At 39.7% G+C, this 24,730-nt stretch overlaps 1 protein-coding gene across 1 annotated transcript in view; it reads left to right on the top strand.

Annotated features, from left to right (window-relative positions):
* Positions 1–24,730, top strand: part of MCU (mitochondrial calcium uniporter) — a 169,654-nt gene that overhangs the window by 119,037 nt on the left and 25,887 nt on the right. The window contains exon 2 of the mRNA XM_031956527.1: positions 18,357–18,426. Coding sequence (XP_031812387.1) covers positions 18,357–18,426 — 70 coding nt within the window. The remainder of the gene's footprint in view (positions 1–18,356; positions 18,427–24,730) is intronic.

Genomic DNA, 24,730 nt, shown 5'->3' with positions numbered 1-24,730 from the left:
TTACCTACATTATCCTGCCAATTGCCTGGCAAGGAATTCTGCATCAATACCTAGTAAGGGAAGATTCAGGAAGTGAACATGTGCGTAGAAATTAGATTAATATGATTGGGAAATCTCACTTGTGAGACAGGATTCACTTGGGGAAGGATCAGTCTTCGGAGGGCTGTCACCTACCATATTGTTGGAGTATTCACTGCCTTTGAAGTGGATGTGAGATGAAGGAGACCAATTAGTAGCCTGTGTCAGGGGTCTGTTCATGTTTGGGAAGGAAGGTATCAGGAAATTCAGTTCAACAAATATATATTTATAGAGAGAGGAGATAGATGAATAAAACATAGATGGTCCTTTCTTCAGAGAGGGAATTAGCACAAAAACATCACCTGAGCCTTCTGAGTGCCCCAGTCCCGTGTCTAAAACCACATTCCAGATGAACTACCAGGTTGCATTAGCAAAGGGAGATTCCTTAATGGGACTTCCCACAGACGTGAAACCATACTTATAGAACAAAAATGATGGTAGCTTTTAGGAGTCTTTCTTCCATGTCCCCCACCTACGCTGCCCTCTGACTTATGCACACTGGAACTAGACTTTGATTGCTTCCTTGGCCTGCCCTGCTGGTCAGTGACAATTGGCAATTAATGGTGGGCAGTGAGGTCACTTTTGTCAATTTTGAAGTCAGAAGGATCTGAGTTCAAATTTAACCTCTGACACTTAGTAACTGGGTAACCCAGTTTGCCTTGATGGAGAAGGAAATGGCAAACCACTTTTTGTCAAGATAATCTCAAATGAGATTGTGAAAAATTGGACATGACTAATAGACTCTACAAAAACTACAGATCTCTTTTTAACATATATTCATTCATTCATCTTTAACATTTTTCTGTTTTTGAGTTTCACTCATCTTCCTTTCTCCTTCCCCTCCTCCACTTATTAAGAAGAAAAAGCAATATATCAGTTATATATGTGAAGTCCTATAAATATATTTGTATATTAGCCATGTTCTAAAACAACAACAAAAAGCAAGAAACATCAAGTAAAAAAACATGTTTCAATCTGTCCTCAGAGTTCACAAATTCTCTCTCTGGAGGTGGATAGTATTTTTTTATCATGAGTCCTTCAGTTTGTCTAAGATCCCTGTTTTGATCACAGTAGCTAAGTCATTCACAGTGTTGCTGTTACAGTGTATAGTGTCCTGTTTCTGCTCATCTCACTTTGTATCAGTTCATGTAAGTCTTTTCAAGTTTTTCTGAGAGTATCCTGCTTGTTATTTCTCACAGCACAATAGTATTCCATCACAATTACATACTACTGATGATTCAGCCATTCCCCAGTTGATGGCATCCCTTTGATTTCCAGTACTTTGCCATGTCTTGGTTATCTCTTTTAAGTATTTGAGATTTGTCCATGGGATCTAAACTCCTCTTTAATGTGTAATTAATTATTATTTATTAATGTGAGAATCTTAACCTGGTGTCTGTGAAAAGGTTTCAGAGATCCATGAACTTGGATGGGAAAATAATTACATATTTCCCCATTTTATAGTTGAGGAAACTGAGTCTGAGAAGTTATGAGTTAAGGGTAGTTAAGGGTAGTAAATGGTAAAGGCAAATTCAAGCCCTGATTCTTAAGTACCAGATTGTGTTGCTCATATTTTGGAATGGTACTGCATTTACTCTGATTTGAATTTTTTTATATTGCATCCAAGGGAGAGGAACAATTTGCAAAAAGACAACATAATGCTTTGTATTTATTTATTTATATGTTGGCTCCCCCATTCGATTGTGAGCTCCCTGGCAGGGGCTATCTTTTGCCTCTTTTTATCTTAGCACAGTGCCTGGCACGGGTAGGTACATCATTATTGATGGATCAGCTTTTCTGTTTACCTATTTGTCCTATTTGATAATTTGTTGCTTTATAGTGGTTCTACTAGGTTCCATTTCTTTACACATTTTTAATTATTTCCCTTGAGATTTTTGATTACTTGTTCTTCCAGTTGAATTTTTTTTCTAGTTTTCCAGAGTTACTTTCTGGTAGCTTGTTATAGCACTAAGGAAATTAAGTTAGATAGTTTAATCATTTTTATTATATTGGCATTGATTAACCCTGGGAAATTAATCTCTCTCCAATTTCTTAGATCTTTTTATGCTTAGATTCTAAAAAGAAAGTTTTGTAGTTGTATAATTATTGTGAGTATCATGATTGATAGACTCCCAATTTTGATTATTCTATGGTTAGTTTGAGTGGAATTTATCTCTCTCTACCTGCTGTGTATTTTTTGTAATATACAGAAAGTCTGATAATTTGTGTGGATTTATTTTTTATCTTCTTTCTTTGCTGGAAGGATTAGTTGCTTCAGTTAATTTATAGTTGAATCTCTAGTGTTCTCTGAGTAGGTAATGATATAATCTGCAAAAAGGGATAGTTTTGTTTTCTCTTTGCCTATGCTTATTTCCTTTTTCATATCTTATTGCTACAGCTAGTATTTCTAGAATTGGATCAAAGACTTGTGGGGACTGTGCATTTTATATTCCTAATCTTATCAAAAGGCAGCCAATATTTCTCCTTTACTAATAATGCTAATCCTTGGTTTTAGGCAGATACATTTTATTGTGTTAAGGAACAGTGTTTATTCCTATGAATTTTAATGTTTTTGACAGAAGTGGGTATTTTTCTTAAAAAGCCTTTTCTGCATCTATGGATATCTTCATATGCCTTATTATGTCAGTTATTAATATATTCTATTTATGTTGATGATTTTCATAACATTTAACATTAACATAACATAACATATATTCCTGATATAAATCCACTCTGGTCCTAATGAATGATCACTTTGATATGTTGCTCTGCCTTCTTTGCAAACCTTCTATTCAATATTTAATGTAGATATTCATTAGGGATTTTGGTCCATGGCTGTGTGTGTGTGTGTGTGTTTTTTTTGCTTCATCTCTGCCCAGATTAAGTATCAATATTGTATTTCTCTCTTGGAAGGAATTCAGTAGCTCCCCTTCTTTTCCTGTTTTTGTAAGTAATTTGTATATCATGGGAATTGTTCTTTGAATGTCTGATAGAATTCACTTATAAGTCCAGGGGATTTCCCTGCCTTTGGGAGTTCCTTTATGTCTTCAATGGCCTGTTCTGAGATTTCTGTTATTTCTGTTCTTTTAAATACTGATCCATTTCACTTTTTTGTTGACATGTAATTGGATAAAATGATTTCTAATAATTTCCTTTATTTCTTCTTTATTTGTTGTAAGTCTTCCTTTTTATGCTAGATTAACTAATGATTTATGTATTTCAATATATTACAAAAAGTGTCGAGTTTTATCTATTAATTCCATTGTTGGACTTGGATTTTTTTGCTTGTAGTTTTCCTAATCTTGAATTTGAAGAATTTTTTGGTGTTTAGTTTTCAGTTTTGGTTGTTGCTTTTGTTGTTTTTTGCTTTCCTAGTTTGTTACATGCCCAACATGTTCTTTTTTGTTGATTAAAGAAGAGAAAATTTTCCCCAAAAAACTGTTTTGACCATATCACAGTACTTTTAGCATGCTCACTACTATTGTAATTTTCTTTGATGAAATTTTGTTTTTCTTGATCACTAAGTCAAATATCTTGCAATTTCCCTCTAATACTCCTTGTTGTTTCATTTATTGAATCCTGTTATGTCCATTCTATTTTCAAGGATTCTAGTACTTTATTAAACATGTTTACTTTCAGTTCTAAGCTATTTCTGCTTTTTTCCCCCTGTAGACCTCTTATTTCACCTTTTCTTTCGATTCCTTTTATCCAGGGACTCTTGTAGTCCTTATGGCCAGACCATTTTTTCCCCTCTAGCATTGCTCCTAGTTATTGTAGATTTATTCTCTCTTTCTGGCCTTAATCTCTCCTATATCCTCTGACCCATAGTATTTCCTCAGATTGTTCAGTATCTTCCTTTATTTAATTATGTCTTTAGTATCAGTTCTTGGTTTGGGAATTTGTGCCATGGTCTGACCCTGCCCTCAACCCCTTTTCAGTGGTCAAGCTCTGTCTGGTTCCATCCTTGATTTCTGATCTTTTGCAAGATAAGTACAAGAAGGTAAGACCAAGAGAGAGAGAGGAAGAGCTGCCTTGGAATATTTGGAGAATTGTGGTGCTGGGTCTCCAGGACTCACTTTCTTGAGTCCAAATCCCAACCCAGACACTCACTAGGAGAGTGATCCTGGGCAAGCCACTTAACTCCCATTTGTCTCAGTTTCCTCATCTATAAAATGAGCTGTAGAAGGAAGTGGAAAATTATTCCTATATCTTTGTCAAGAAAGCCCCAAATTGGGGTCATAAAGAGTCAGACACGATTTAGCAACAACCTGCAAAAGAGAGATTAGAATGGGTATGTTTGGTTCCCCATGTAGGGTATGGGGCAATGTGTGAGTCATGTTTATCATGGTATAAGGAGAAACTTTGGATTAAAGGTATCCAGAAATAAAATGCTTTGTCTCAGGAGATGGATCTCCCCTACATTGGGGATGTACTAGTGAAGGCTATATGACCGCACTCTTCAGGTTCATTGTAGAGTGGATTATGGGCTAATCTTAAATTTCTGTCATTCTCTGGCTCATCAGTGTGTCTGTGAAACATTTTTGACTCTCAGAGTAGCCTCATCAATCACAGATTCAATATCAAACACACCCACCACCAATATCATCCTGGATCAGAGCCAGAATCCCAGCCTAGCGTTCCTGCCCACTTTCAGTGACCAACTAGGTGCCATTTAGCAAACTGCAGTTAGGAGGCTTGGAACAGGTTAGGTACTTTAAGAACACACTAGAACACATCTTTAACTGATCTTTGGCTGAGACTGATGCTAAGCAAGAACATACTAATCAACTTGACAAAATGTAATCAAAAACAAGATGGCTCTCTGTGATTTGGGTGGAGTGAAGGAGAGAGATGGTACAGAATCTGAACTGCAAAGTGCTTCTGCAACCAGCAGCCACAGCAATAAGCCTGTCTTTCCATTGACATTGGGCAGAAAGAATTGTAGATTTGGGGAGAGCAGGAAGGAGCTTGAGATCCATGGGTTGGTGGACAGAGTTTGAAATTTGGAATTAGAATCAATCAAGTATTTGTGAATCCCCTTCTATGATAGGGTCTAGCACTGCTCTGCACTGATGATACGAGTACAAAGAATTAAGCTGACATTCTAATGGGGAGACAAACCATAAAGACAATAAACACAAAGATGTAGAAAGCCTTTAAATATCAGATCATTCAGGAGGGAGGTTAGGAAAGACTTTAATGGTTCTTGAATTGCTTCTTAAAAGGAAAAAGGGCTCTTTGAAACCAGGGGAGGGGAAGAGTGCATTCCAGCCAGTAGGACATGGAGATAGATGGGAGATAGGGGTATAGGGATGAGGGATGGGTACAGAAGAGAGAGTAATGTCCAGTGAGTCTGCAAATACAAGTTTTAGCCAGGTTGTTTGGATCCTTAAAAACCAGAGGAGCAGTATTTTGTCCTAGAGCCAATAGGGAATCCACTGAAATAGACTGAGTAGGGGAGTCACATGGCAAGTCTGTATTTAGAGAAGATTATTTTGGCAATTTTGGGTAGGACAGACTGAAGGGGTGAGAAACCGGAGGCAAAGAGGCCAGTTAGGAGACTGTTGGAATCATCTACGTGAAGGACTATGTGAGCCTGAACTAAAAGAGCTGCTGAGTGTTTCAAAGAAGAGGCCAGATGGGAGAGATGTAAAGATAGCAACAGGATGGTTTCTGCCAGTGGACAGCTGAGAGGGAGAGAAGGGATTTCAGGGGAAGGCTGGGGAGCCTAGAAGGATGATGTTCCCTTTGATAGAAGTGGGGGAGTTTGGGAGCCAGGAGGTTCCTGGAGAAAATCTGAGTTTAGACATGGTGAGTGTAAGATGTCCCTGGGACAATTCAAAGGATTGAAGCCCAGTGGAGAGAATAGGGGTTCTGTACATTAATCAGGTTAGTAATTGTAAAAGAAATCGTACTTTAACCCATGGGAGTTAATGAGATTAACAAGAAAAAAGAGTGTACAAGAAGAGGACTCAGGCTAGAACCTTGGAGAGTACTCACACTTAGTGATGATGATAGGAGTGATGGGGATTATGAGCCAGTAAACTGAACTGAGAAGTAGCTTGTTGGTATCTGTCACATGTACTTAACATGCTGTTAGTTGGAAACAGCTAGTCCTGGGACCAGACTAACTGATTCCCAGTCTGCCGCCTTCTCAACTACCCTAACCGCTTTTCATATTTTTCTTTGAGGATACCCAATCCAAATAAAATTCTGTAAGACATATAACCAAAGTCTGAGGTCCACCACTGATATCTGTCGTCTTTGTGTTTTTCAGAGGTTATTTTACTTAAGCTTCAGCCTAAATGGATTCTACTTTATTAGAGTTGCTGAGAAAATTTGTCAAAGCAAGTTCCTTTCAGAATAACTAATTAACTAGTTAACTAGAGCTACCACTTTGGTGAGCAGAGGGTCACTACCTAAAAACCTTTCATATTTTGCTTCTGAAGAAAACATACCCTTTTACTATGGTTCAACAAAAATACCAAAATTAATCGAGCTTTGTGCACCGAGTAAATCAATACTAGTAAATTAGTTTTGTTCTTCTTAAAAGACCTTTTAAAACAAACCAGTAGTAAAACAGCAACTTCCCTAGATACCATAGATTATTAAACCAACATCAGTTTTTTTCTTGTCAAGTCTGGTTAAGGTTGCAGATGTCGGGGAGACATCAGAAATGGGAAATTAACTTGTGTCACATAATCAGCATTTGTCTCTGTCGTAGAATCTAATTAGATAATTGTTATCATGCAGCCATAGAGCCCACTCTCTAGAAACTGGTATGCTAAGTTAATGATACGTGTGTATATTAATGTATGTAATAGTATATGTGTCCGGACCAGCTTCATATCTATTAGAATAAAATCAATATTTTATTTAGAATTACATTTTAGAATTTATGTTTTGTTTTAGCTCGTTTTTTGAATTCCTTTAAAAATGCAATAGATGTGGAACGGTGCTTATCAGGGAGTACTTCTCATCCAAACATCATGCATGATGATGATTTTGGCATTTGCTAGGACTTGAATGGAAGTACTTGAAAAGGCGCACAGGGAAAAGGGTGTCAGAAGGAGATTTTGAAGCTGGAAAGTGGGTGGTTGTTCCAGGCATATAGGTCATGAAGACGAGCCAGATTTGAGCAGAGGAATGCAGAAACATACTTCAGTGCCCCAGAAGGCAGAATGACAACCAATTAGTAGAAAGAGGTTTCAGTTCAGTAGGTGGAAAAACTCCTGACAATTAGAGCCTGCTGGAAATGTTTTGGTATCTCTATGGAGACAATGGATTCCCCATCACTGGAGAGCTTCCTCTGGAGGCTGGATCCTCAGACCCCTTGTCAGAAAGAGAATAATAGATGGGGTGCCTCTTTTGGATTGAGGGTTTTTGATTTTATTCTGTTCATATATTTAGAGCTGGTCCAGATACATCATTTTGTAGCTGAGGGAACTGAAGTTCAGGAAGGCTGTAACCCCTCCTGCACTCCAGTAGGAAGTAGCAGGGGGTAGGATTTGAACCCCAGCTCTCTTCCTCCAAGCTTTTTCCTGAACTGTGGCCTCTATACAGATCTTCCATAAAACAAGAGGGTTTAATGAAAATCTACTCCTAAAGCCTGTGCTCCTTTCCATTGAATCAGAAAATCTTAGAAATGCACAGCGGGAAGCCAAATGGTCTCTGCAATTTCCATTGTAACTTGTAAATTATAGAGGTACTTCCAGAAGTCTTCTCAGGGCATCTTCCTTCCCTTGCTCTTCATCCCAGTGCAGTGGCTTTCAATCCTCGGCCTGCTGCCTGAACAGACCTTGAAACAAATGGAGCTTCTGGCACAGGCTTCATAAGAGAATTTCTTTTTGAGTTGTTCACGCTGGTTTTGTCCTTCTCCCTCTACCTCAACCAGATTTGTGAGCTAATCTCTGTAATCTCTTCACGTAAAAGGTAACCAATCACACTACAACTATGTGAGAAGGAACTGGCAATAATAAAATTCTTCCCTTTTTTTGAATAAATAAATAATAAATGTAATAATCCACATAGTTAGAACTTTTGCTGGTGACTTAAAAGAAAGGAAATTCTTCTCCTCTGATTTTGATGAAAATGACCTTTGAGCTTATTAATATCTTGGATTAAAATATGAGAAGTAAACTTTTTGCAAAGAATTTTCTTCATCGTCCTACAAGACTCCCCATTTTTTTTTTTCTGTTTGTTTGTTTTGTTATGCAACTTTAAAAAGCTGTTTCCAGCAAAGAGTCTCCCATTCATATGTTTAGGTAAATAAGATTCTTTGATAGATGTAACTTTATTCATTGATTATCATTATCAAGAAGGACTTAAAATAGAGGGACAGATGCTCATCCAAGGTGTTCATCACAGTCTTATCAGATATACTATGCCAAGCCTCAGTAGAAAAGAGATTTACTTTTAATAATGAGGTTCTGCAGATGGTTCCTGTTTATGAATGACTGCACAGATTGTATCTAACCTCAGAACATCCCTTAAAATCTAACTATTTCTCACTAAGATCCATGGTCCCTAAAAAGAGATTTAGTAATAAATTCAGGAAAAAACAAGTGGGCGAAGAATGCACATAGCCTAGATTTCATGAATCACTGTATGTATGTACCTTGATAAGCACTAAGTGTGGATGAATATATTAGGCCCAGAATTGAAAAGGAACAAGAGAGGATATTGGGCCTTCACTTTACTCCACCCCTTACTCTGCGATCCATTGACATGCTTCCTGGCTGTTGCTCAAACAAAACACTAAATTTCCTGTTCTGGGAATTTTCTCTGGCCTGGAATCTTCTCCTCATTTCTACCTGCTACTTTCCCTGGCCTCCTATAAGTCCCAAACAAAATCCCACCTTCTCCAGGAAGCTTTTTTCAACTTTTAATTCTAATGCTTTCTCTCTCAAATTATTTCCTATTTATTCTATATATAGCTTGTTTGTATCTATCTGTTATCAGATTGTGAAGTCTTTGAGGGCAGGGACCATCATTTTGCTTCTATTTGTATCCCTGGCCCTTAATAGGGTGCCTGACACATAACAGGCACTTAATGGGAAAGGTTAGGGCTGATAAATAGATCTAAGAGTCACCTGTGTAGGAATGATAATTGAAGCTGAAGAGCTTGCCACCTGTGATAGGAGAGAGAAGCAGAAGCCCCCAATTACCAGTGCTTGGTAAATGGGATCTGGATGGATGGGTTCTGGTCTTACTCTTTTAGACCCTGGGCCATAGCAGTAGCCTGCTGGTAGGAAGTGCTTCATAGCCTCTCCACCCTACTCAGTCTCCTCTCCAGGTGCCAAAGTGTCAATCTGACCGTGGTACCTCCTCCCTGATCCAGTAAAATCCAGGGGTTCCCTATCAGGATCAACTGTAAAATTCTCACTGGACATTTAAAGCCTTTCATAATCTGACCTCTTCCTATTTTTGTGGGCTTATAACAATCTCTGTTCCTCTTCCCCTATGTACCCTGTGATCCATAGATATTTTTAGCTTTCTTATGTCTCTAAAACAACATTCTTCCATCTCCCCATTCTGTAACTCTCTTCTTCTCCTCCTGGCCTTCCTGGCTTTCTTCCAGTTTCAGCTAAAATCTCACCTTCTGCAAAAAGCCTTTCCCTTTCCCTTAGTGCCTTTCTTGTGGGGTTATCTCCAAATTGTATTTGTACATCACTGTTTGTATATTGTCTTTCCCCTCTATTTGGGCTGGGAGCACTTTGAGAACAAGGATTATTATTTTTTCACTTTCTTTGTATTGCTATTGATTAGCACAGTGCCCTCCACATACTAGGTACTTCATTAAATGCTTCTTGACTTAATGACATCTATATCACCAAGTTGTTAAGAGGATCAAATGAGATAATGTATATAAAGTGGTTTCCAGAGTGCTTAAAGAACTCTTTAAAGTGAGCTGTTTAAAAATAAAAATGGTAATTAAGCCATCATCAAGGTCACAGGTGCCTGGAAAAGGTTGTTGGCTATTCCTGTAGTGAGAGTAATGGATTGTTGGAGAGCCATTGCTCTGATAACCATAAAGTATTAAGAGACCCAGAATTTAGATTATCCTCAATTTAGATTTCCGAGCCTCAGTACTTTCATATAAAAGCAGGGATAACCAGACTGATGTTAATCCTTTTATAGGGCTGTCGATGGCGAATTAGAGAGAAAATAAACAAAGTTCTGGGAAGAGAGCTACACAAATGTCAGCTGTCCTGGCATCCCGGCTTTGTGACTAGGAGGTATCCTTACAGGACATGATGAGGGCCACACAGGCAGCACTTGCCCAAGGTCACACTTGAACCCAGGATTTCCTGACCCCAGAGCTGGCCTTCAGTAGCCACTGTCTATCACTCAACAAAGTGAGCCCATTTCTGGTGCTCCCACATGGGGGAAGCAATCCCTACATATATCCTATATCTGCCAGCATCTCATCTCCCTCCCATGCAATGGCCCTTTCTTTCCTTTAGGTTTCACACAGAAATTTGTAAACTCTATGCACTTATACTTAGTATATTTTAGCTGTTTTTATTGGTGTCTCATGTCCCTACTAGACTATAACTTTTTTGAAGACAAAGTCAGAATTATCTAAATTTTCTTTCTCCCCTAGTACTTAGTAAGTGTGTGTGTGTGTATGTGTGTGTGTGTGTATACATATATATGTGTATATTATATACATCCACTGCTCTGCATACAATAGGTATTTAATAAAAGTTTGTTGTATTGTACATTCAGAACAAGGTATCAGTTATTCTTATGAATGTGATACAGTCTCTCTCCTAATCACCAGTAATGATATTTGAAAAATCCCAATAGAGCTGGGTTGTCAATCCAAGGGAAAGTGGCTTAAAGTAAATATTTGTTTCTTTTATTTGAGTCTTAAAGACCCAAGATGATTCAAAGATGATTGTGTGCTCGTCTGTACTTGACAGGTCCATGGCCTAAACTGCCAGCAAGGTACTTCCTTGAAGTAGGTGTCCTTCAGCAGGTGTAGCTGCTGGACTGGAGGAGCCCAGCTTTGGCTGTAAGATGGAATCTAGTCTTACGCTTTGAAGGATTGCTTTATGGTGGAAACAATGCTGGCACCCACAGTGCATCTAGTCCACTTACATCGCTGAGTGCTCATGTAGCCAGCCAGTAGAGATTCAGTTTTCTCATCCATCACTCCTTGAGCTCTACTAGGATCTTGCTCCCAGGAAACTCCTCACCAGGAAATGTCAGCATTCTGCCAGATTGCAGCATCTCCTCGTTACTCTGTGCCTTTCTGATTGGAGGTAGAGCCTCCATTTAAAAAGGGCTCTCAATCTAGCTAACTCTTAACTTCCCACTATCTACACTCCACTCTGCTGTTGTGAAGGGTCCCTTCCTCAATAATCTTCCCCATTTAAATTAGAAGCTCCTTGAGGACAGGAGCTCTTTCTTACTTGTATCTCCAGGATACAGTGTCTGTTGCATAGAAGGAGCTTAATATTTATTGACTATCAAATGATTCCTAATGGCCTTTTCCAGCTATTTAGAAACATATACATATTATATATATATCCATTTTTGGCACTGATCTGCCCCTTGCACTCTGTATGCTGCTAATGAGAACACTATTCCTTGCTCCTGGTGGGTTGCTGGCATTTATAGAGAGCATTCACATCACTGAGTGGGTGAATATTTTTTCCTTTTATTCCTTTTTAAAAAATCAAAAGTAATAAGTTCACTAGAGCCTTTACCAACAGAGGAACAATTTGTTCCCTGTTCATGTTTCATTGGAGATAATCATGGTCCCACTTTTCTTTCCTTTTACAGGAAGGAGAGTAATTTCTGTTGGTGTTAAGCATAATTTATCTTTTCTTTTTGCACTGTTTGGTAACGACTCACGGTTTGGTTTCACGTAAGTGAAAATTATTCACTTAACTCACTTTGGCATCGATGGCAGCTAGAGGATATTTTAAGTTTCTAGATAATATAAAAAGTTTCTATCTGCCAACCATCTTATAGAAAAATCATTTCTAGCTTTTGCTATTTCTTTATAGCAAATTGCCTCTTTGAGAGTTAAACTGGCTTCTAGTGAATGCTCAAAGCATCCTTAAAGGGATGGATGTGTGTTTCTTGGCTTAATTCAGTAGGAACTATGGTGGGCTCCTTCAAAAGCATCAGGGAAGCAGTGTGGCAAAATTGATCCCTTCATGAGGTTTCAGGGGACTTGGTTTCGGTTCCCAACTGCTGGGCTGCCCCCAGAGCCTCGGTTTCCATAGTTTTAAAAGTTGGTACATGAGCTCAGATATCCCTCCTAGCTCCCCTCCAGTTTTCTGAGTGTTCTGAGTATCACCATTCCACATTAGGGCCCAGCACTTAGCCACAACTCAGCTCAGCTGCTGGAAACAAACCTGTTTTTAGTCATTGCTGTTTGTTTGCATTGCAGAAGCTAGAGAGCAAATGTTGAGAGGGTTATTATTGGGTTATTATATATCCCTCAGACTTTGCCAGGATAGACAAAAGCCAAGGAATCAGTAAGACTTTTACTGGCATAAAGTCAAGTAGAATTCCGCTTTCGCTTTCTAGTTGACTCATATTATTTAGCCGTCTTTGGGGATATAGCATCATCCTTTTCTTTTTCTTTTTCTTTTTTTTTTTTTTTGTACCCTCACAGTGCTTTTTAGTAAATATTCTGCATAATCTGCTTAATTATTAGTTCCCCCCTTTTGAGATGTAGGGACATAAACTGCCTTCAGCAGTAGCACCCCCTCAGCTGGCACATATGTAAACAGGCAGTTGGTGTTGAAGCTGGGACTTTAAGCCTCAGTCCCTGGATCTCAGTTTTAACCCCTCTAATTTGCAAATGATTTTCTCTTGTAAATATCTGCTCATTTTTGTATCTTTTCACTTTCTTTGCAATCATTGCTCAGTGGAGACAAAACCAGATGCTAAGATCACAGCAGATATTCTGAAAAGAATAATAAGCAGTTTTGTTGAAAATCACAGGGCAGTGTACCATGGGAAGGAAGAAACCCAAAGAAAGCATTGTTTCCAGAGTCTGCTTGAAATTTAGGATGAAGTTCTTCCTATATGATCTCATCTTTCGTATAGAATTTAGTGAAAGATTTCAACTGAGAAACTATTAAACTGAGAATATTTCTTCTGGAAAATTTATTTGATTACAATGAAATCGTGGTATCAATTTTTCCAAGCCCTACTGATAATTTTATAGAAAGTATACTAGCTGGACATCAAAAGGTCTGAGTTTTACTCCCAGCTCTATAACTGTCTCATTGTGTAACAGTGGGTACCGTTTGTCGCTTAAATACTTTGAGTTTCCATTTCTAAATATGTGGGATAGAGCCTCTTTCCCCTTACTCTGTGAAATTCTCTGATTCTATTCCTGTGGTTTGGTAGACCAGAGATTACTCTGTGGTATATGATAACAAAGGAACAAAATTTTATCGATAACAGTAGGATAGAAAAATCCTGTTTTGGTTTAAAAGATTTAATGTGATTAATGTAATTTGCTTAGAAGAAATTCATTTGTCCTTAAATGTGTTTATATGGATTACCTGGCTTATTAAAATGATTGACTTCTTTGCAAAACGGTGGAAGGGGAGATGACTTTTCTTGAGTATGTGGACTTTGTACCATCTGGAAACGAAAGGCCAAACTTTTTATGTGATGGCAGATAAAGCGGGAGGCGATGGTAGTACAACTCTTTCTTGTTAGGAAAAGAAGCTGTCAGTTATCTCCATCTGTACCAAATGCGAGTCCCAGCATGTTTTCCTACTCTCAGACAGAAAGGAATGTCAGCTGTTGGATGTGTCAGCTGTGAATTCAACTAAACCCACTTGTGACCGCTTTAAGGGTGATGGGGTCTGCTGGAGAAAGCACTGGACTTGAAGGCGAAAAATGGGAGTTCAGATCCTGCTTATAGCCTTGCTTGTAATTCACTTAATTCCATCTGCAAAGTAATTTCTGCCTACCACACACAGGGCTATTAGAAAAGTATAAAGCAATGTGCAAAATGAATTGTTTATCCTGGTAGGAAAATTATCTAATTTGGTTATAATGCATACATAATTATAATTTATATTATCAACTATATATAAATCTATTTCCCTATGAGAGGAACATGAACACTGTCATAAACCATTAATTTTTGTTCTATTGTACCTGTCATAAGCAATATACCAATTTTCTATTCTTGTGCCCTAGAGTAATTTTGGGATGGACCCAGTTTGGGGAAATAAATAATTAAATGAAAATGCTGAAGAAGAAAGGAAGTAGCTCAAGTTAATAAGATGTGTGAGACACTATGAAAAGTTTATATAACTTCAAAGTATTTTTGCTGTTAACTCCAGTATGTCATTTACCTTTTATTGCACTTGCTTGTTTTCACCTATCATTAACAGTCAGCTGACATTTGACATTGCTCTAGACTGTTATTTGTTTTCATAGCAGAGAAAGAAGCTTCTTAGAAATGTAGAAAATGTTTGGTTTTTTTTTTTAACGAGTACAAAATTTATTTTTAAATAAGTACAATAACTTGTTTATAATATGTGGAAATGTAATTTCCTGTTAAGAACATCAACTTTTTTATGAGCGCCAGGTAGCACTAACAGAACACATGAGAAAATAAAGTTGGATTTTGGTGGGGCCTTTTCCCCCAGAGAAGATTTGTTCATAATCTTCTTTTCTTTCCTAAGAAAAACCAATAGATGCTATAAATATATACTGATGGTGCACACAGTTCAAAATAGTTCCCCAGAAGGTAGTTCAAAACATTATGGATCCATTTTCCCATCTATCTGGGTAATCCCATGAAGGATGCAGATCAGGATTCCCCTGTTCCTTACTTGGTCTTGATGAATCACTGTGGCCAAAAAACAAGAATTCTTTTCCTAATTTAGCCAGATTGGTCCCCCAATGACCTGTTCATTCCATCAGCATGGTCCATATCTGATGTAGGATCTCAGTCCAGGGAGGCTCACGGCTGACAAGGCCACACAGCATAAAGCACTGGAAAAAGACGCTGTTGAAGGGGATCCTGGGGTCTGGAAAACTGTGAGCATTATTAGCCTTCTTGCCACTGCCCAATGGGATGAGCAAGAGGGTGAGACAATTAAAACTGTCAGGATTAGGGCAGTACAGTTGCTCTCTTCTGTTTGTTTTTTTCCTGAGTTATCATGGAAGGGATCATGGAATTCACAACTTGAAGATTCCTTAAAAATCATCACCCTAAAATAAATAAATAAAAATGAAAGTAAAAAATAAGATCATTGCCCCTTCATTTTACAGAAAGGAAGAAAGTCAACAAAATTAGAAAGACAGGTTAGAAGGACTTCTTTTAAGCCAGGGCTTGCTGAACGTAGTTGATGCTTCATTGAAATGAAGCCCCAAATCCTGTTTGTACCTTCCACCCCAATCCAAAGTCATCCACCTCTGTTAATAAAAGCAAGAAATAAGACTTCCCCATGACTTTATTAGTAATTCTTGTTGACCTAAAACATCCTGGCCCTCTAAAAGACACACCATTTTTACCTTTTGACCAGAGGTGAGGGGAAGGCCTATTTAGGCCTTCACTCTAAATAAAAACTTGTCACAGTTAAAAAAAAAAAATAGAATGCAGGTGGAATAATTAATACAACAATAATATAATAAATAGTAGCTAACATTTACATATGTTACCATTTGTATGCATCTTTATACCTAATTTTTCTTCTTTCCCCCATCACTTTAACTTTTAAAGTTTGTAGAAAATTTGATATACATTCTCTGTATTTCAGTGGTAGGGAAAAAATGGAATCATTAGGGTATTTAGAATGTCAGCAAACTGATTTGTGACTTCTTTTGAGATACAAAATTTGTTCTCTCTTATTTTCAAGGTTTTTTTCCTATTACCTATGTTTTATTGGCAACCAAGAACAAAGGAAACACTGAGAAAAATATTAATAGCAACCACCCACTACCCAAATTATTCACCACTATATGTCTACCAGAAACTAAGTGTGGAAACAGGGGCGGAAGTTCACTTGCAGACCTGAATAAAGATGGAAAACAGGATCCTAGAACAAGATCTAACATTTAAAATCAAGGGAGACCAGTTTTCTTTAGCTACTATACATTTGATGAATCCCCTTGGGGTTCTTATGCTGTGATTTTTCTATTTTTTTTTTTTTTTAATACAAGAAAACCACATGCTCTCTGGTCTTTCTAAGCCTAGGGTGGCAGAGTAGAATCCATTCCAATTGGAGAATTGGAAAAATTGAGAGTTCAGTGACTATTAAAATTATGAATCCTCTCCATAGTATTACTGGACCCAGACTTGCAAAAGGATGATCCCCTTGTGGAAGCTCATCACTCTGTTGTAGGAGACTTCAGATATCCCCCAATGCTCTCAAAATACATCCAAAGACATTTTCTCTCCATTTCTCCTTATAACCTCCTCCATAACCTACACACACACACACACACACACACACGGATTTTTATTAAAAACCAATTAAATGTGAACATATTTGCCTGTTCTTTTAGTATCATTATGTGAGTGGATCTGGAACAGTTTTTGAGAAAACATTGACTTAAAATAATAATTCTCTTCAGTCTTGTTAGTCCAAAAAATACATAACAAAAAAGGTTGAAATTAAGAGGGAAAAAAATCTTGCCAAAATTGAAATGTAGATATGACAAAGTAGCTGATCAATAAAGGCTTCAAGTCTTTGAATCTCTCTCAATGGAACCCTCTTTTAAAATCGTCAAATCCCATTTCTTTACTCAAAATACCATTTTCATTCTATTGCTCTGAATTTGACATTATACTGTTGAATCAGAGAAGTGTACATAGTGAGTACATAAACTATAGCCAGATGGTAGGCTTAGGAGGACCCTCTGACACATTCTAACTATTTGACCATGAGCAAATCATAACTTCTTAGTGGCCCAGGCAACTCGTAAAAATATGTCACAGATGAACTTGTCTGCATTATACAAAGAGTTCTCTGTATAGATTTGGAAAATGAAAATTTTCCAAATAATAAGGGTATGAAATAGTATTAAACTGCATTAAGATGCAGAATTTTCTAGTGAAGATGAAAACTTACAGAGTAGTAACAATAGGTTGTTTCTTTTGTTATGAGGGGGAAAAAAAGTTCAGTCAAGTTCATTACTGGCTCCATAGAAGATAAAAAGAAAGGTCATTTGATAGGACCACAAGGGCAAAAATATAAAGTAGGCATTAGATGTCTATTCAGAGAAGATTTTTTACTCAGCACCTCTTTTTGGCTGCTGTTGGAAATGATAATGGTCTCCATGATTGGCTACTTTTCTTCTGAAATATTCTGATAATCAAAATACTTATTCCTTGGGGAAAATGGGAATGCAAAACAATGTCCTTGAGTTCATTGGTAATATTGAGGCACTGAGAAATTGTAAGAGAAAATGAAGAAGCTGGAGAATGGGGCATTTTTACAGGAGAAAAAAATAATTTATTGGAGTTGGGGGAAAAAACCAGAGGACACAAGTTATAATGTGGTACAACAGCAATAGGAGATATTGGGCAAAGTGCTGGACTTGCCACAAGTGTTGGGAGATAGCTGACGGGGGAGGGATTGGAACACTCAGCCTCATCACTAAGTGGAGATAAACATGGCACACCTGCCCCCAGGGAATGTCCAGGGAGGGCTGGTCTCTCATTGTGACACCCTGAACCCCAAAGTCCCCCACCTTATTGCTCAGAACCAAGGGCTTCCTTCTCAGTGAGCATGCTTCCTTTTTTTGTGTGCAAAATGTCCTTTGGAGGCACAGAAGGTGGTGGGTGGGAGGGAACCCGAGGACGGGATGTGGCTGCCTAAAGCCAAACAAGAGAAACCGGAGATTCTGAACTCCCTCTGGGTGCTGAACCCAGTCACAGGATGGGAAGGGAGTTGAGAGGGAGTATGGTGAGGAGGAGGAAGATGATGGTGAAGATGAGGAGGAGGAGGATGGTGATGAAGAAGATGAGGTGAAGATGAGGAGGATGTTGATGAGGGTGATGAGGAGGAGGAGGATGAGGATGGTGAGGATGAGGATGGTGGTGGTTATGGAGCACCCACTAGTGGTGCTAGGCACTTCTCTCTCATTGGATCTCCCCACACCCCTGAGAGCCGCTATTATTGCCCCCATTTGTGTGACAGGTTTCACAACTTGTGGGTGTCTTGGGGCTCCCCGGCGCCCGGGGCTCGCCCTCGGGCCTAAAAGCTGACAGGGGAGGGGGAGCCCTGGCCTTGGCCCAGACCGGGTCCTAACAAGAGTCTTCTTGGATTTTCCAGGTACACCAGAGGCTCTCTTCCTGGCAGCATCTGAGAGTTGTCTACTGCAGTACGGTGGTGCCCTCTGATGGTGAGTCTGGGCAGAGCGTGCAGGGTCAGTCTCTGCTTCTGCCCTGTAGCCGCCCCCCCATTTCCCCCTGGGGTCTCAGCAGGGTGGGGGGTGGGGGGGACAGGACCCACCCGCTCCCAGCCAGAAATGGAGAGTGTGCAAGGATGGACATAGATGCCCTCTGGGGAGGGCAGGGAGGAAGGGGGGGGGAAGCTGGAACATAAAGTTCTACAAGGGTCCCTATGGAAATATTATCCTTGTCTGTGTTTTGAAAATGAAAAGCTTGGATAAAAAATAAGGAAGTAGAAATGAAACAAGAAACCTCCGTGGATGAGGCAGGAAGCAGCCTCGTCTTGTTCTGTCCCAGGTTATCTCTGGTTTGAGGGGCAGGTCACAGAACCGCCCTGTTCTCATCTCCTGCTGCTCCTGTGACAGTTTTCTCCCAGTTCCTTAGGGGACAGGGAGAGAATGAGGAAATGTGGGGATTAATCAGCGCTGCTTCATAACCTGTGCCTTCCATGGTCTGTTGAGGTAGTGGTTGTTTGCACTTCATTCTCAAGGTGGACCATGACGTCAGGCGAGTGAATGGGTGGGAGGGAGGCAGCTTTTCCTCTCAGGAAGCAGCCAGTGGGAGCCCTGGGCCTGCTTAAGCTAGGGTCTCTCCCTTTGGCTGAGGCGGGCCTCCCTCAGGGATTAAGGCTCTGTAGCAACAATGGGCTCTTCAGCTTAGTCCAAGAAACCCAAATATATAAATCAGTGAATAAAGGATCCTGGGTGGGGAAGACTCTCGGGTTTCCTGGCCAAAGGGGACATGACTGAGTCTGGGAGACCCAAACAGTGACCAGACGGGGCTTGGCCTAACCTGTTGGTGGCCAGTCAGAATCAGATTGGTTTGGGGTTAAGGCCTGGTCCTTAAGAAACCTAATCAGTGACCCCCAAGCTACCTTGGGAGGGCTCAGAGGTGCAAAAAGCAAAAAAAAAAGTGCTTTGGAGTGCAATAGAGAGAGAGGGACATAGCTGAAACCCTCAGAAGGCTGCAGTAGGTTTCCTTAAGAAACGATGGTTGAGTTACTTTCTAGGAGTAGAGATGTATCTGTCAGAGCTGTGCACCTGTGTGTCTGCAGCACATGTTCACAATGTGGTTGGTTGGGTTCAGGATGAACACATTTTATACGTTCTGATAGAGATATCAGGCCTGTAGCTGTAACCCCTTATGGCACCAACCCCTACATGATGTAAGTATACAAGAAACTCCTTTAGATGGAGAGGAGGGGCAGAGAGAGAACAATCAAAAGGAACTTCAGGAGAGCCATCAATGGGAACTGAGTGTGAATCACAACATTGCATTCTCATTTCTTCTTGTTGTTTGCTTGCATTTTATTTTCTTTCTCATTTTTGATTTGATTTTTCTTGTGTAGCAAGATAATTATATAAATGTGTATGCATATATTGGATTTAACATGTATTTTTACCATGTTTAACATATATTGGATTACTTGCCATGTAGGGGATGGAATGGGGGAAAGTAAATTGGAACACAAGGTTTTGCAAGAGTTAATGTTGAAAGCTACACCCAAAGGAAAAAAAAAAAAAAAACACTGGGAAATGAATGTAAACTGTTTGCATTTTTGTTTTTCTTCCCGGGTTACTTCTACCTTCTGAATCCAATTCTCCCTGTGCAACAAGAAAACTGTTTGGATCTGCACACATACATTGTATCTAGGATATACTAGGACATATTCAACATATATAGGACTGCTTGCCATCTGGGGAGGGGGTGGAGGGTGGGAGGGAAAAATCGGAACAGAAGTGAGTGCAAGGGATAATGTTGTAAAAAAAATTACCCTGGCATGGGTTCTGTCAATAAAAAGTTACTATAATAATAATAATAAAAAAAGAGTTAATGTTGAAAAATTATCCATGCATATGTTTTGAAAATAAAAAGCTTTAATTTAAAAAAAACTTCAGCCAAGTCTGAAAGTCAAGATCTTCTATAGAGAACTCACTGGTATTCATTCATAGGGCTCTGCTATACCCACAAAAAGTGTGAAAGGCAAAAGGGATGGATGTGGGAACCAAAGGGGAGAACGATGCATCTGGCTGGTCTCTTTTTTCTCCCTCTGTGGACATAACTGCCATTGAGAAAGTCACTACATTGTAGAAAGCCGAAGGTAGATTTATTTTACAGTTAATAAAGCAGAAGGGGACTTTTTGGAAAGACTTTGGAGTTCAGGGGGAAAGGAGGATAATCAATGATTTGATCAATGTTATCTGCTGAAGGATCTATGGGGGAACATGGACAAGCCACACACAGCACAAGAAAATATGGAAGTTTAGGATTTTAAAGACAAGGTGAAATCAGGAGCACCATTACTTGGAGTACTATTACTTTTTTAAACTTACTGTATTCCAGCAAAGGAGAAGATGAGGAGTGCCGGGGGTCAGGAGATTTTAGACTTCAGACACTTAAAGTTGTATGAACATGACAACTCCTCTGACTTTTCCTGGGCTTTGGTTTCCTGGGAATAGTGAGACCCACCTTACAGAGCTCTTGAAAATCCGATGAGATGATGTGTCATGGACTCTGTAAATGTTTGTGCACCAGACACATGCCATCTGCTCCCTCACCCAGGAGACATATAGATCAGTTAGTAAGTGCAGTATTGTGGGGGGGATTCTTAAAGGATGATTATACTTCAGTCCCTTCCCACGAGGTACTTAGAACCAAATTGGGCAAAGGAGAAAAGTACACAGTGATAGCACCTTCTCCACAGAGTTGTTGTGAGGATCGATGAGAAAGTGCCTCCTAGACCTGAAAATCATCATCTGAGTGTTCACTTTGGTTGCTGCTCTTGTCACTTCTGTTGTTGTTACTGCATGTGATCCGTGCAAACTAGAAAGGTTAGTGTGTTTGATTTTGTCATGAGGTTAAGCCTCCAGCAGAGTCCTCTTTGTTACTCAAATTTAGGTGACATTCACATCTTTACAAAGGTTTGACATTTGTGGACCACGGTCACTCTGCTGAGGGCCGGGAATACAAAGGGGCAAAAACAGACTCCCTTTGCCTGTGAGCTCACTGTTTAATGGAGACTGCAAAAATGATGGGCAGACAAGGATATAGAGGAGGCATTGGAGAAAGTGAACAGGAGGAAAGCTTCTTTCAGAAGGTGGGCCTTTGGCCAAGACTTGAAAGGAACCGGGAGATAGAGATGCAGAGGGAGAGAGCTTCTGGCTGGTGGAGAGTCGGGGGAAAATGCTGGAATGGGGAGGTGGGCTGTCCTGTGTGAGGAAGGGCAGCAGCCAGTCCAGTCCTGGATTGCAGAGTATGTGCGTAATGTAAAGAATTGGAAAGGCAAAAGGGCCAAACCAGGAAGGGCTTAAAACACCAGACAAAATTTTGTGTGGACTCCTGGAACAATGGGGAGTTACTGGGGTTTATTTAATACGGTCAGATCAGTGCCTTAGGGAGATCAGTTTGACAGCTGAGACGGGGATAGATTGAGGCTGCCGGATTCATAAGCGGATCATTGAAATAATCCAGATAATGAAGCAATGAGGGCCTGCCACAGCGGGGTAATAGTATGAAAGGAGACATGTGGGGAAGGCAGAAGGGACAGGAATTGACACATGGTTGGATTGGGAGGTGAGAGAAAGGAGTCAGGGGTGACGTGTGATCAGGGGACAGGCTCGAGGGGCTGAGAGTCTGCGGTGTCCCTGGCAGGAATAGGCAAGTTCAGAAAAGGGGAGAGAATGGGGTTAGTATCGGATGTGTCATGCCAAGGATTTCTCCGGGGCATCCTTTTGAAGATGTGTAGAGAAGACTATGGGAACTGATCACAACACAGCATTCTCACTCTTTTTGTTGTTATTTGCTTGCCTTTTATTTCCTTCCTCATTTTTCTTCCTTTTTGACTAGATTTTTCTTGTGCAGCAAGATAATTGTATAAATATTTATACATATATTGGATTTAACATATATTTTAACATGTTTAACATATATTGGATTATTTGTTATCTAGGGGAGGGGGCAAAGGAAAGCAGAGAAATTTTTTTTTTAACTAGGCAGTAGAAGAAGCAAGAATGGAGGCCAGGAGAGAGGCTGGGGCTGAGAGGAGCCAGTGGGATCCCCAAGTGAATGCAGTAGCAGAAAGGGACCTGGATGGAGGTCCAATCAGGCAGGGTAGCCGGGAGAGAGAATTGTCATGGAAACGAGGGAAAAAGGAGTGTCAGGGAGAAGAAGGTGATGGCAAAGTTGGGGAGAGTCACTTAAGGCTGAGGCAATATCAGTGATGAGAAGGGGACAGAGGACACGATCTGGAGAAGAACTGACCAGGTGGGAGATCAGAAGTCCCAGGGAGGATGAAGAACAACATCTGTACTGGGCAAGCAGAGAGAACAGGGAAAATGGCCACTAATGCTCACGTGAGAGAACTTCAGAGCTGATGAACATGGAAGGTCAGAGAGAGATCTGGTCACTGAGGTGAGGTGAAAGGTTAGGTCACGGACGTTGAGTCAGTTGTGGAACTGGAAGTTATGGTAATTAAGGAAGTATCAGGATGTAGTTAAAGTCTCCTAGGAAAGGGGGCCCAGAGAGCCCACTCATTCCAAGGAGCGAAGGAGAATGTCCGAGGGGCCACGGGAGAGTGTCCACCAGGGTCTGGATGGGGTAGAAAGATCTGAGCAGAAAGATTGCTGAGGGGAGGAGGTGGAGAGTCTGAAGGTGGCAAAGGAGCATCTCAGTTCCTGCAGAGTGACCAGTCAAGGACTGGGAGTTCTGAGTGAAAGGTGCTAGAAAGGAGAGCCACTGATGCAGTGTCATTGGGGAGTGGGCAGGAGATATAAGAAGAAAGGGAAAGGATTATAAAGAAAACAAGTTTGTTCATTACTGAGCAGGCCTTCCAGTAAGCTCAGTGGAAGGGGTGGGTAGCACTGGACTGGGACATTTGCAAGCAGTTATAGGGAATAAAAGTGAGGGAGTGGGTGGACAGCTGGGGATGGAGAATTCGGTTTGTACTTGAGCAGCCAAGGGTTGAAAATCACCAAAATGGGGGAAGGATGTGGGAGGGAAAGTGTGCTACCTTTGAGGAATGAGTCCTGGCAAGGGGAGAGGCCCAGCGAGGGAGGCAAGTGATTAAACTGTTTAGTTTTGAGATCCCTTAGGGGGGTATTGTCAGGTCAGAAAAGATGGCTTGGATTTGGACTGATGCAGAGTTTTTGGACCCTGTGTAAATTTTATTGGTACTTTCTGCAAATGCAAAACCATTAGTTCCTATTAAATTTACTGCGCTCCACCCTTTTTTTTTTAACCAAAGAAAGATAAATTAAGCATAAGAGACTAAAACAACATCTAACAACATAGGAACGTTTCACCCTTGTAAGCACCTGTATTTTTGCCAAAAAGGAGGTAAATATTTCATTCATCTCTTCATCATGAGACTTTATAAACTCCAAGAAGAGAAGACTGCTTCTTTGTGCAAATATTTGATTGGCTATATAATGGTTTAATAAACTGTTTATATTCCATATTATTTACCCATATATTTAAAATATAAAAAGACTATTGTATGTTGTCTGCTTAGAAAAAAAATTATCTTTTCTTCATAGAAATATAAAACAATTAAAATGTTTTAATGCCAAAAAATTCTGGCATTCTGGATCTGAAATAACCAGTTATACAAAAAAAAAAAAAAAAAAAATGTTGGCAGGTTATGGGAATGAAAGAAAAGAAAAAAATACTGACGATGCAATGGTTTGAAATAATTAAAAGTAAGAGGGCCTGAGTTTATGTACTGGTTTTGCTTCTTACTGCAATTGTAATCAGTGTTTTAACTGATCGCTGTAGATCCCAGTTTTTGTATTTGTAAAATTAGAGGAAGTAAAATTTCTTTCAAATTTAAAACCAAGATCTTGCAAGGCAGAAATAGAAGTTCCATACTCTAGGGAGAGAAGGGACAGCAGAGAAAACATACTGGATTTGGATTAAAGCTAGCACAATGAAGCAGTATTGACGGTTTTTAGGTAGAATGTAGCTGTCATGCTTTTACAAAGATGAATTTAGCCACATTTGTTGGAGTTGTGTGGGGAGGAACTTGAAATATCAAGATAATTTAATAGGATATTCCAGATGAGACATGCTGAGTTAGGATGTTGCCATTAGAAATAGAAAAGAGAGGATTATGTCTAAAAAATTATGTAGATAGAAACGACAGGTTTTGAGGATGGTAAATAAGAAAATGATAGGAGCATTAATAAAAATTAAAAAGTAGGAAAAAGAACTTAGGTAAAAGAAGATCATGAGTTAAGTTTTGGACTGTGAGTTTGCTGA

This window comes from Sarcophilus harrisii, chromosome 2 (assembly GCF_902635505.1).
Source record: "Sarcophilus harrisii chromosome 2, mSarHar1.11, whole genome shotgun sequence".
Lineage (NCBI taxonomy): Eukaryota > Metazoa > Chordata > Mammalia > Dasyuromorphia > Dasyuridae > Sarcophilus > Sarcophilus harrisii.
The sequence above is the reverse complement of the archived record's forward strand: the minus strand, read 5'-3'. Positions and strand labels throughout refer to the sequence as shown.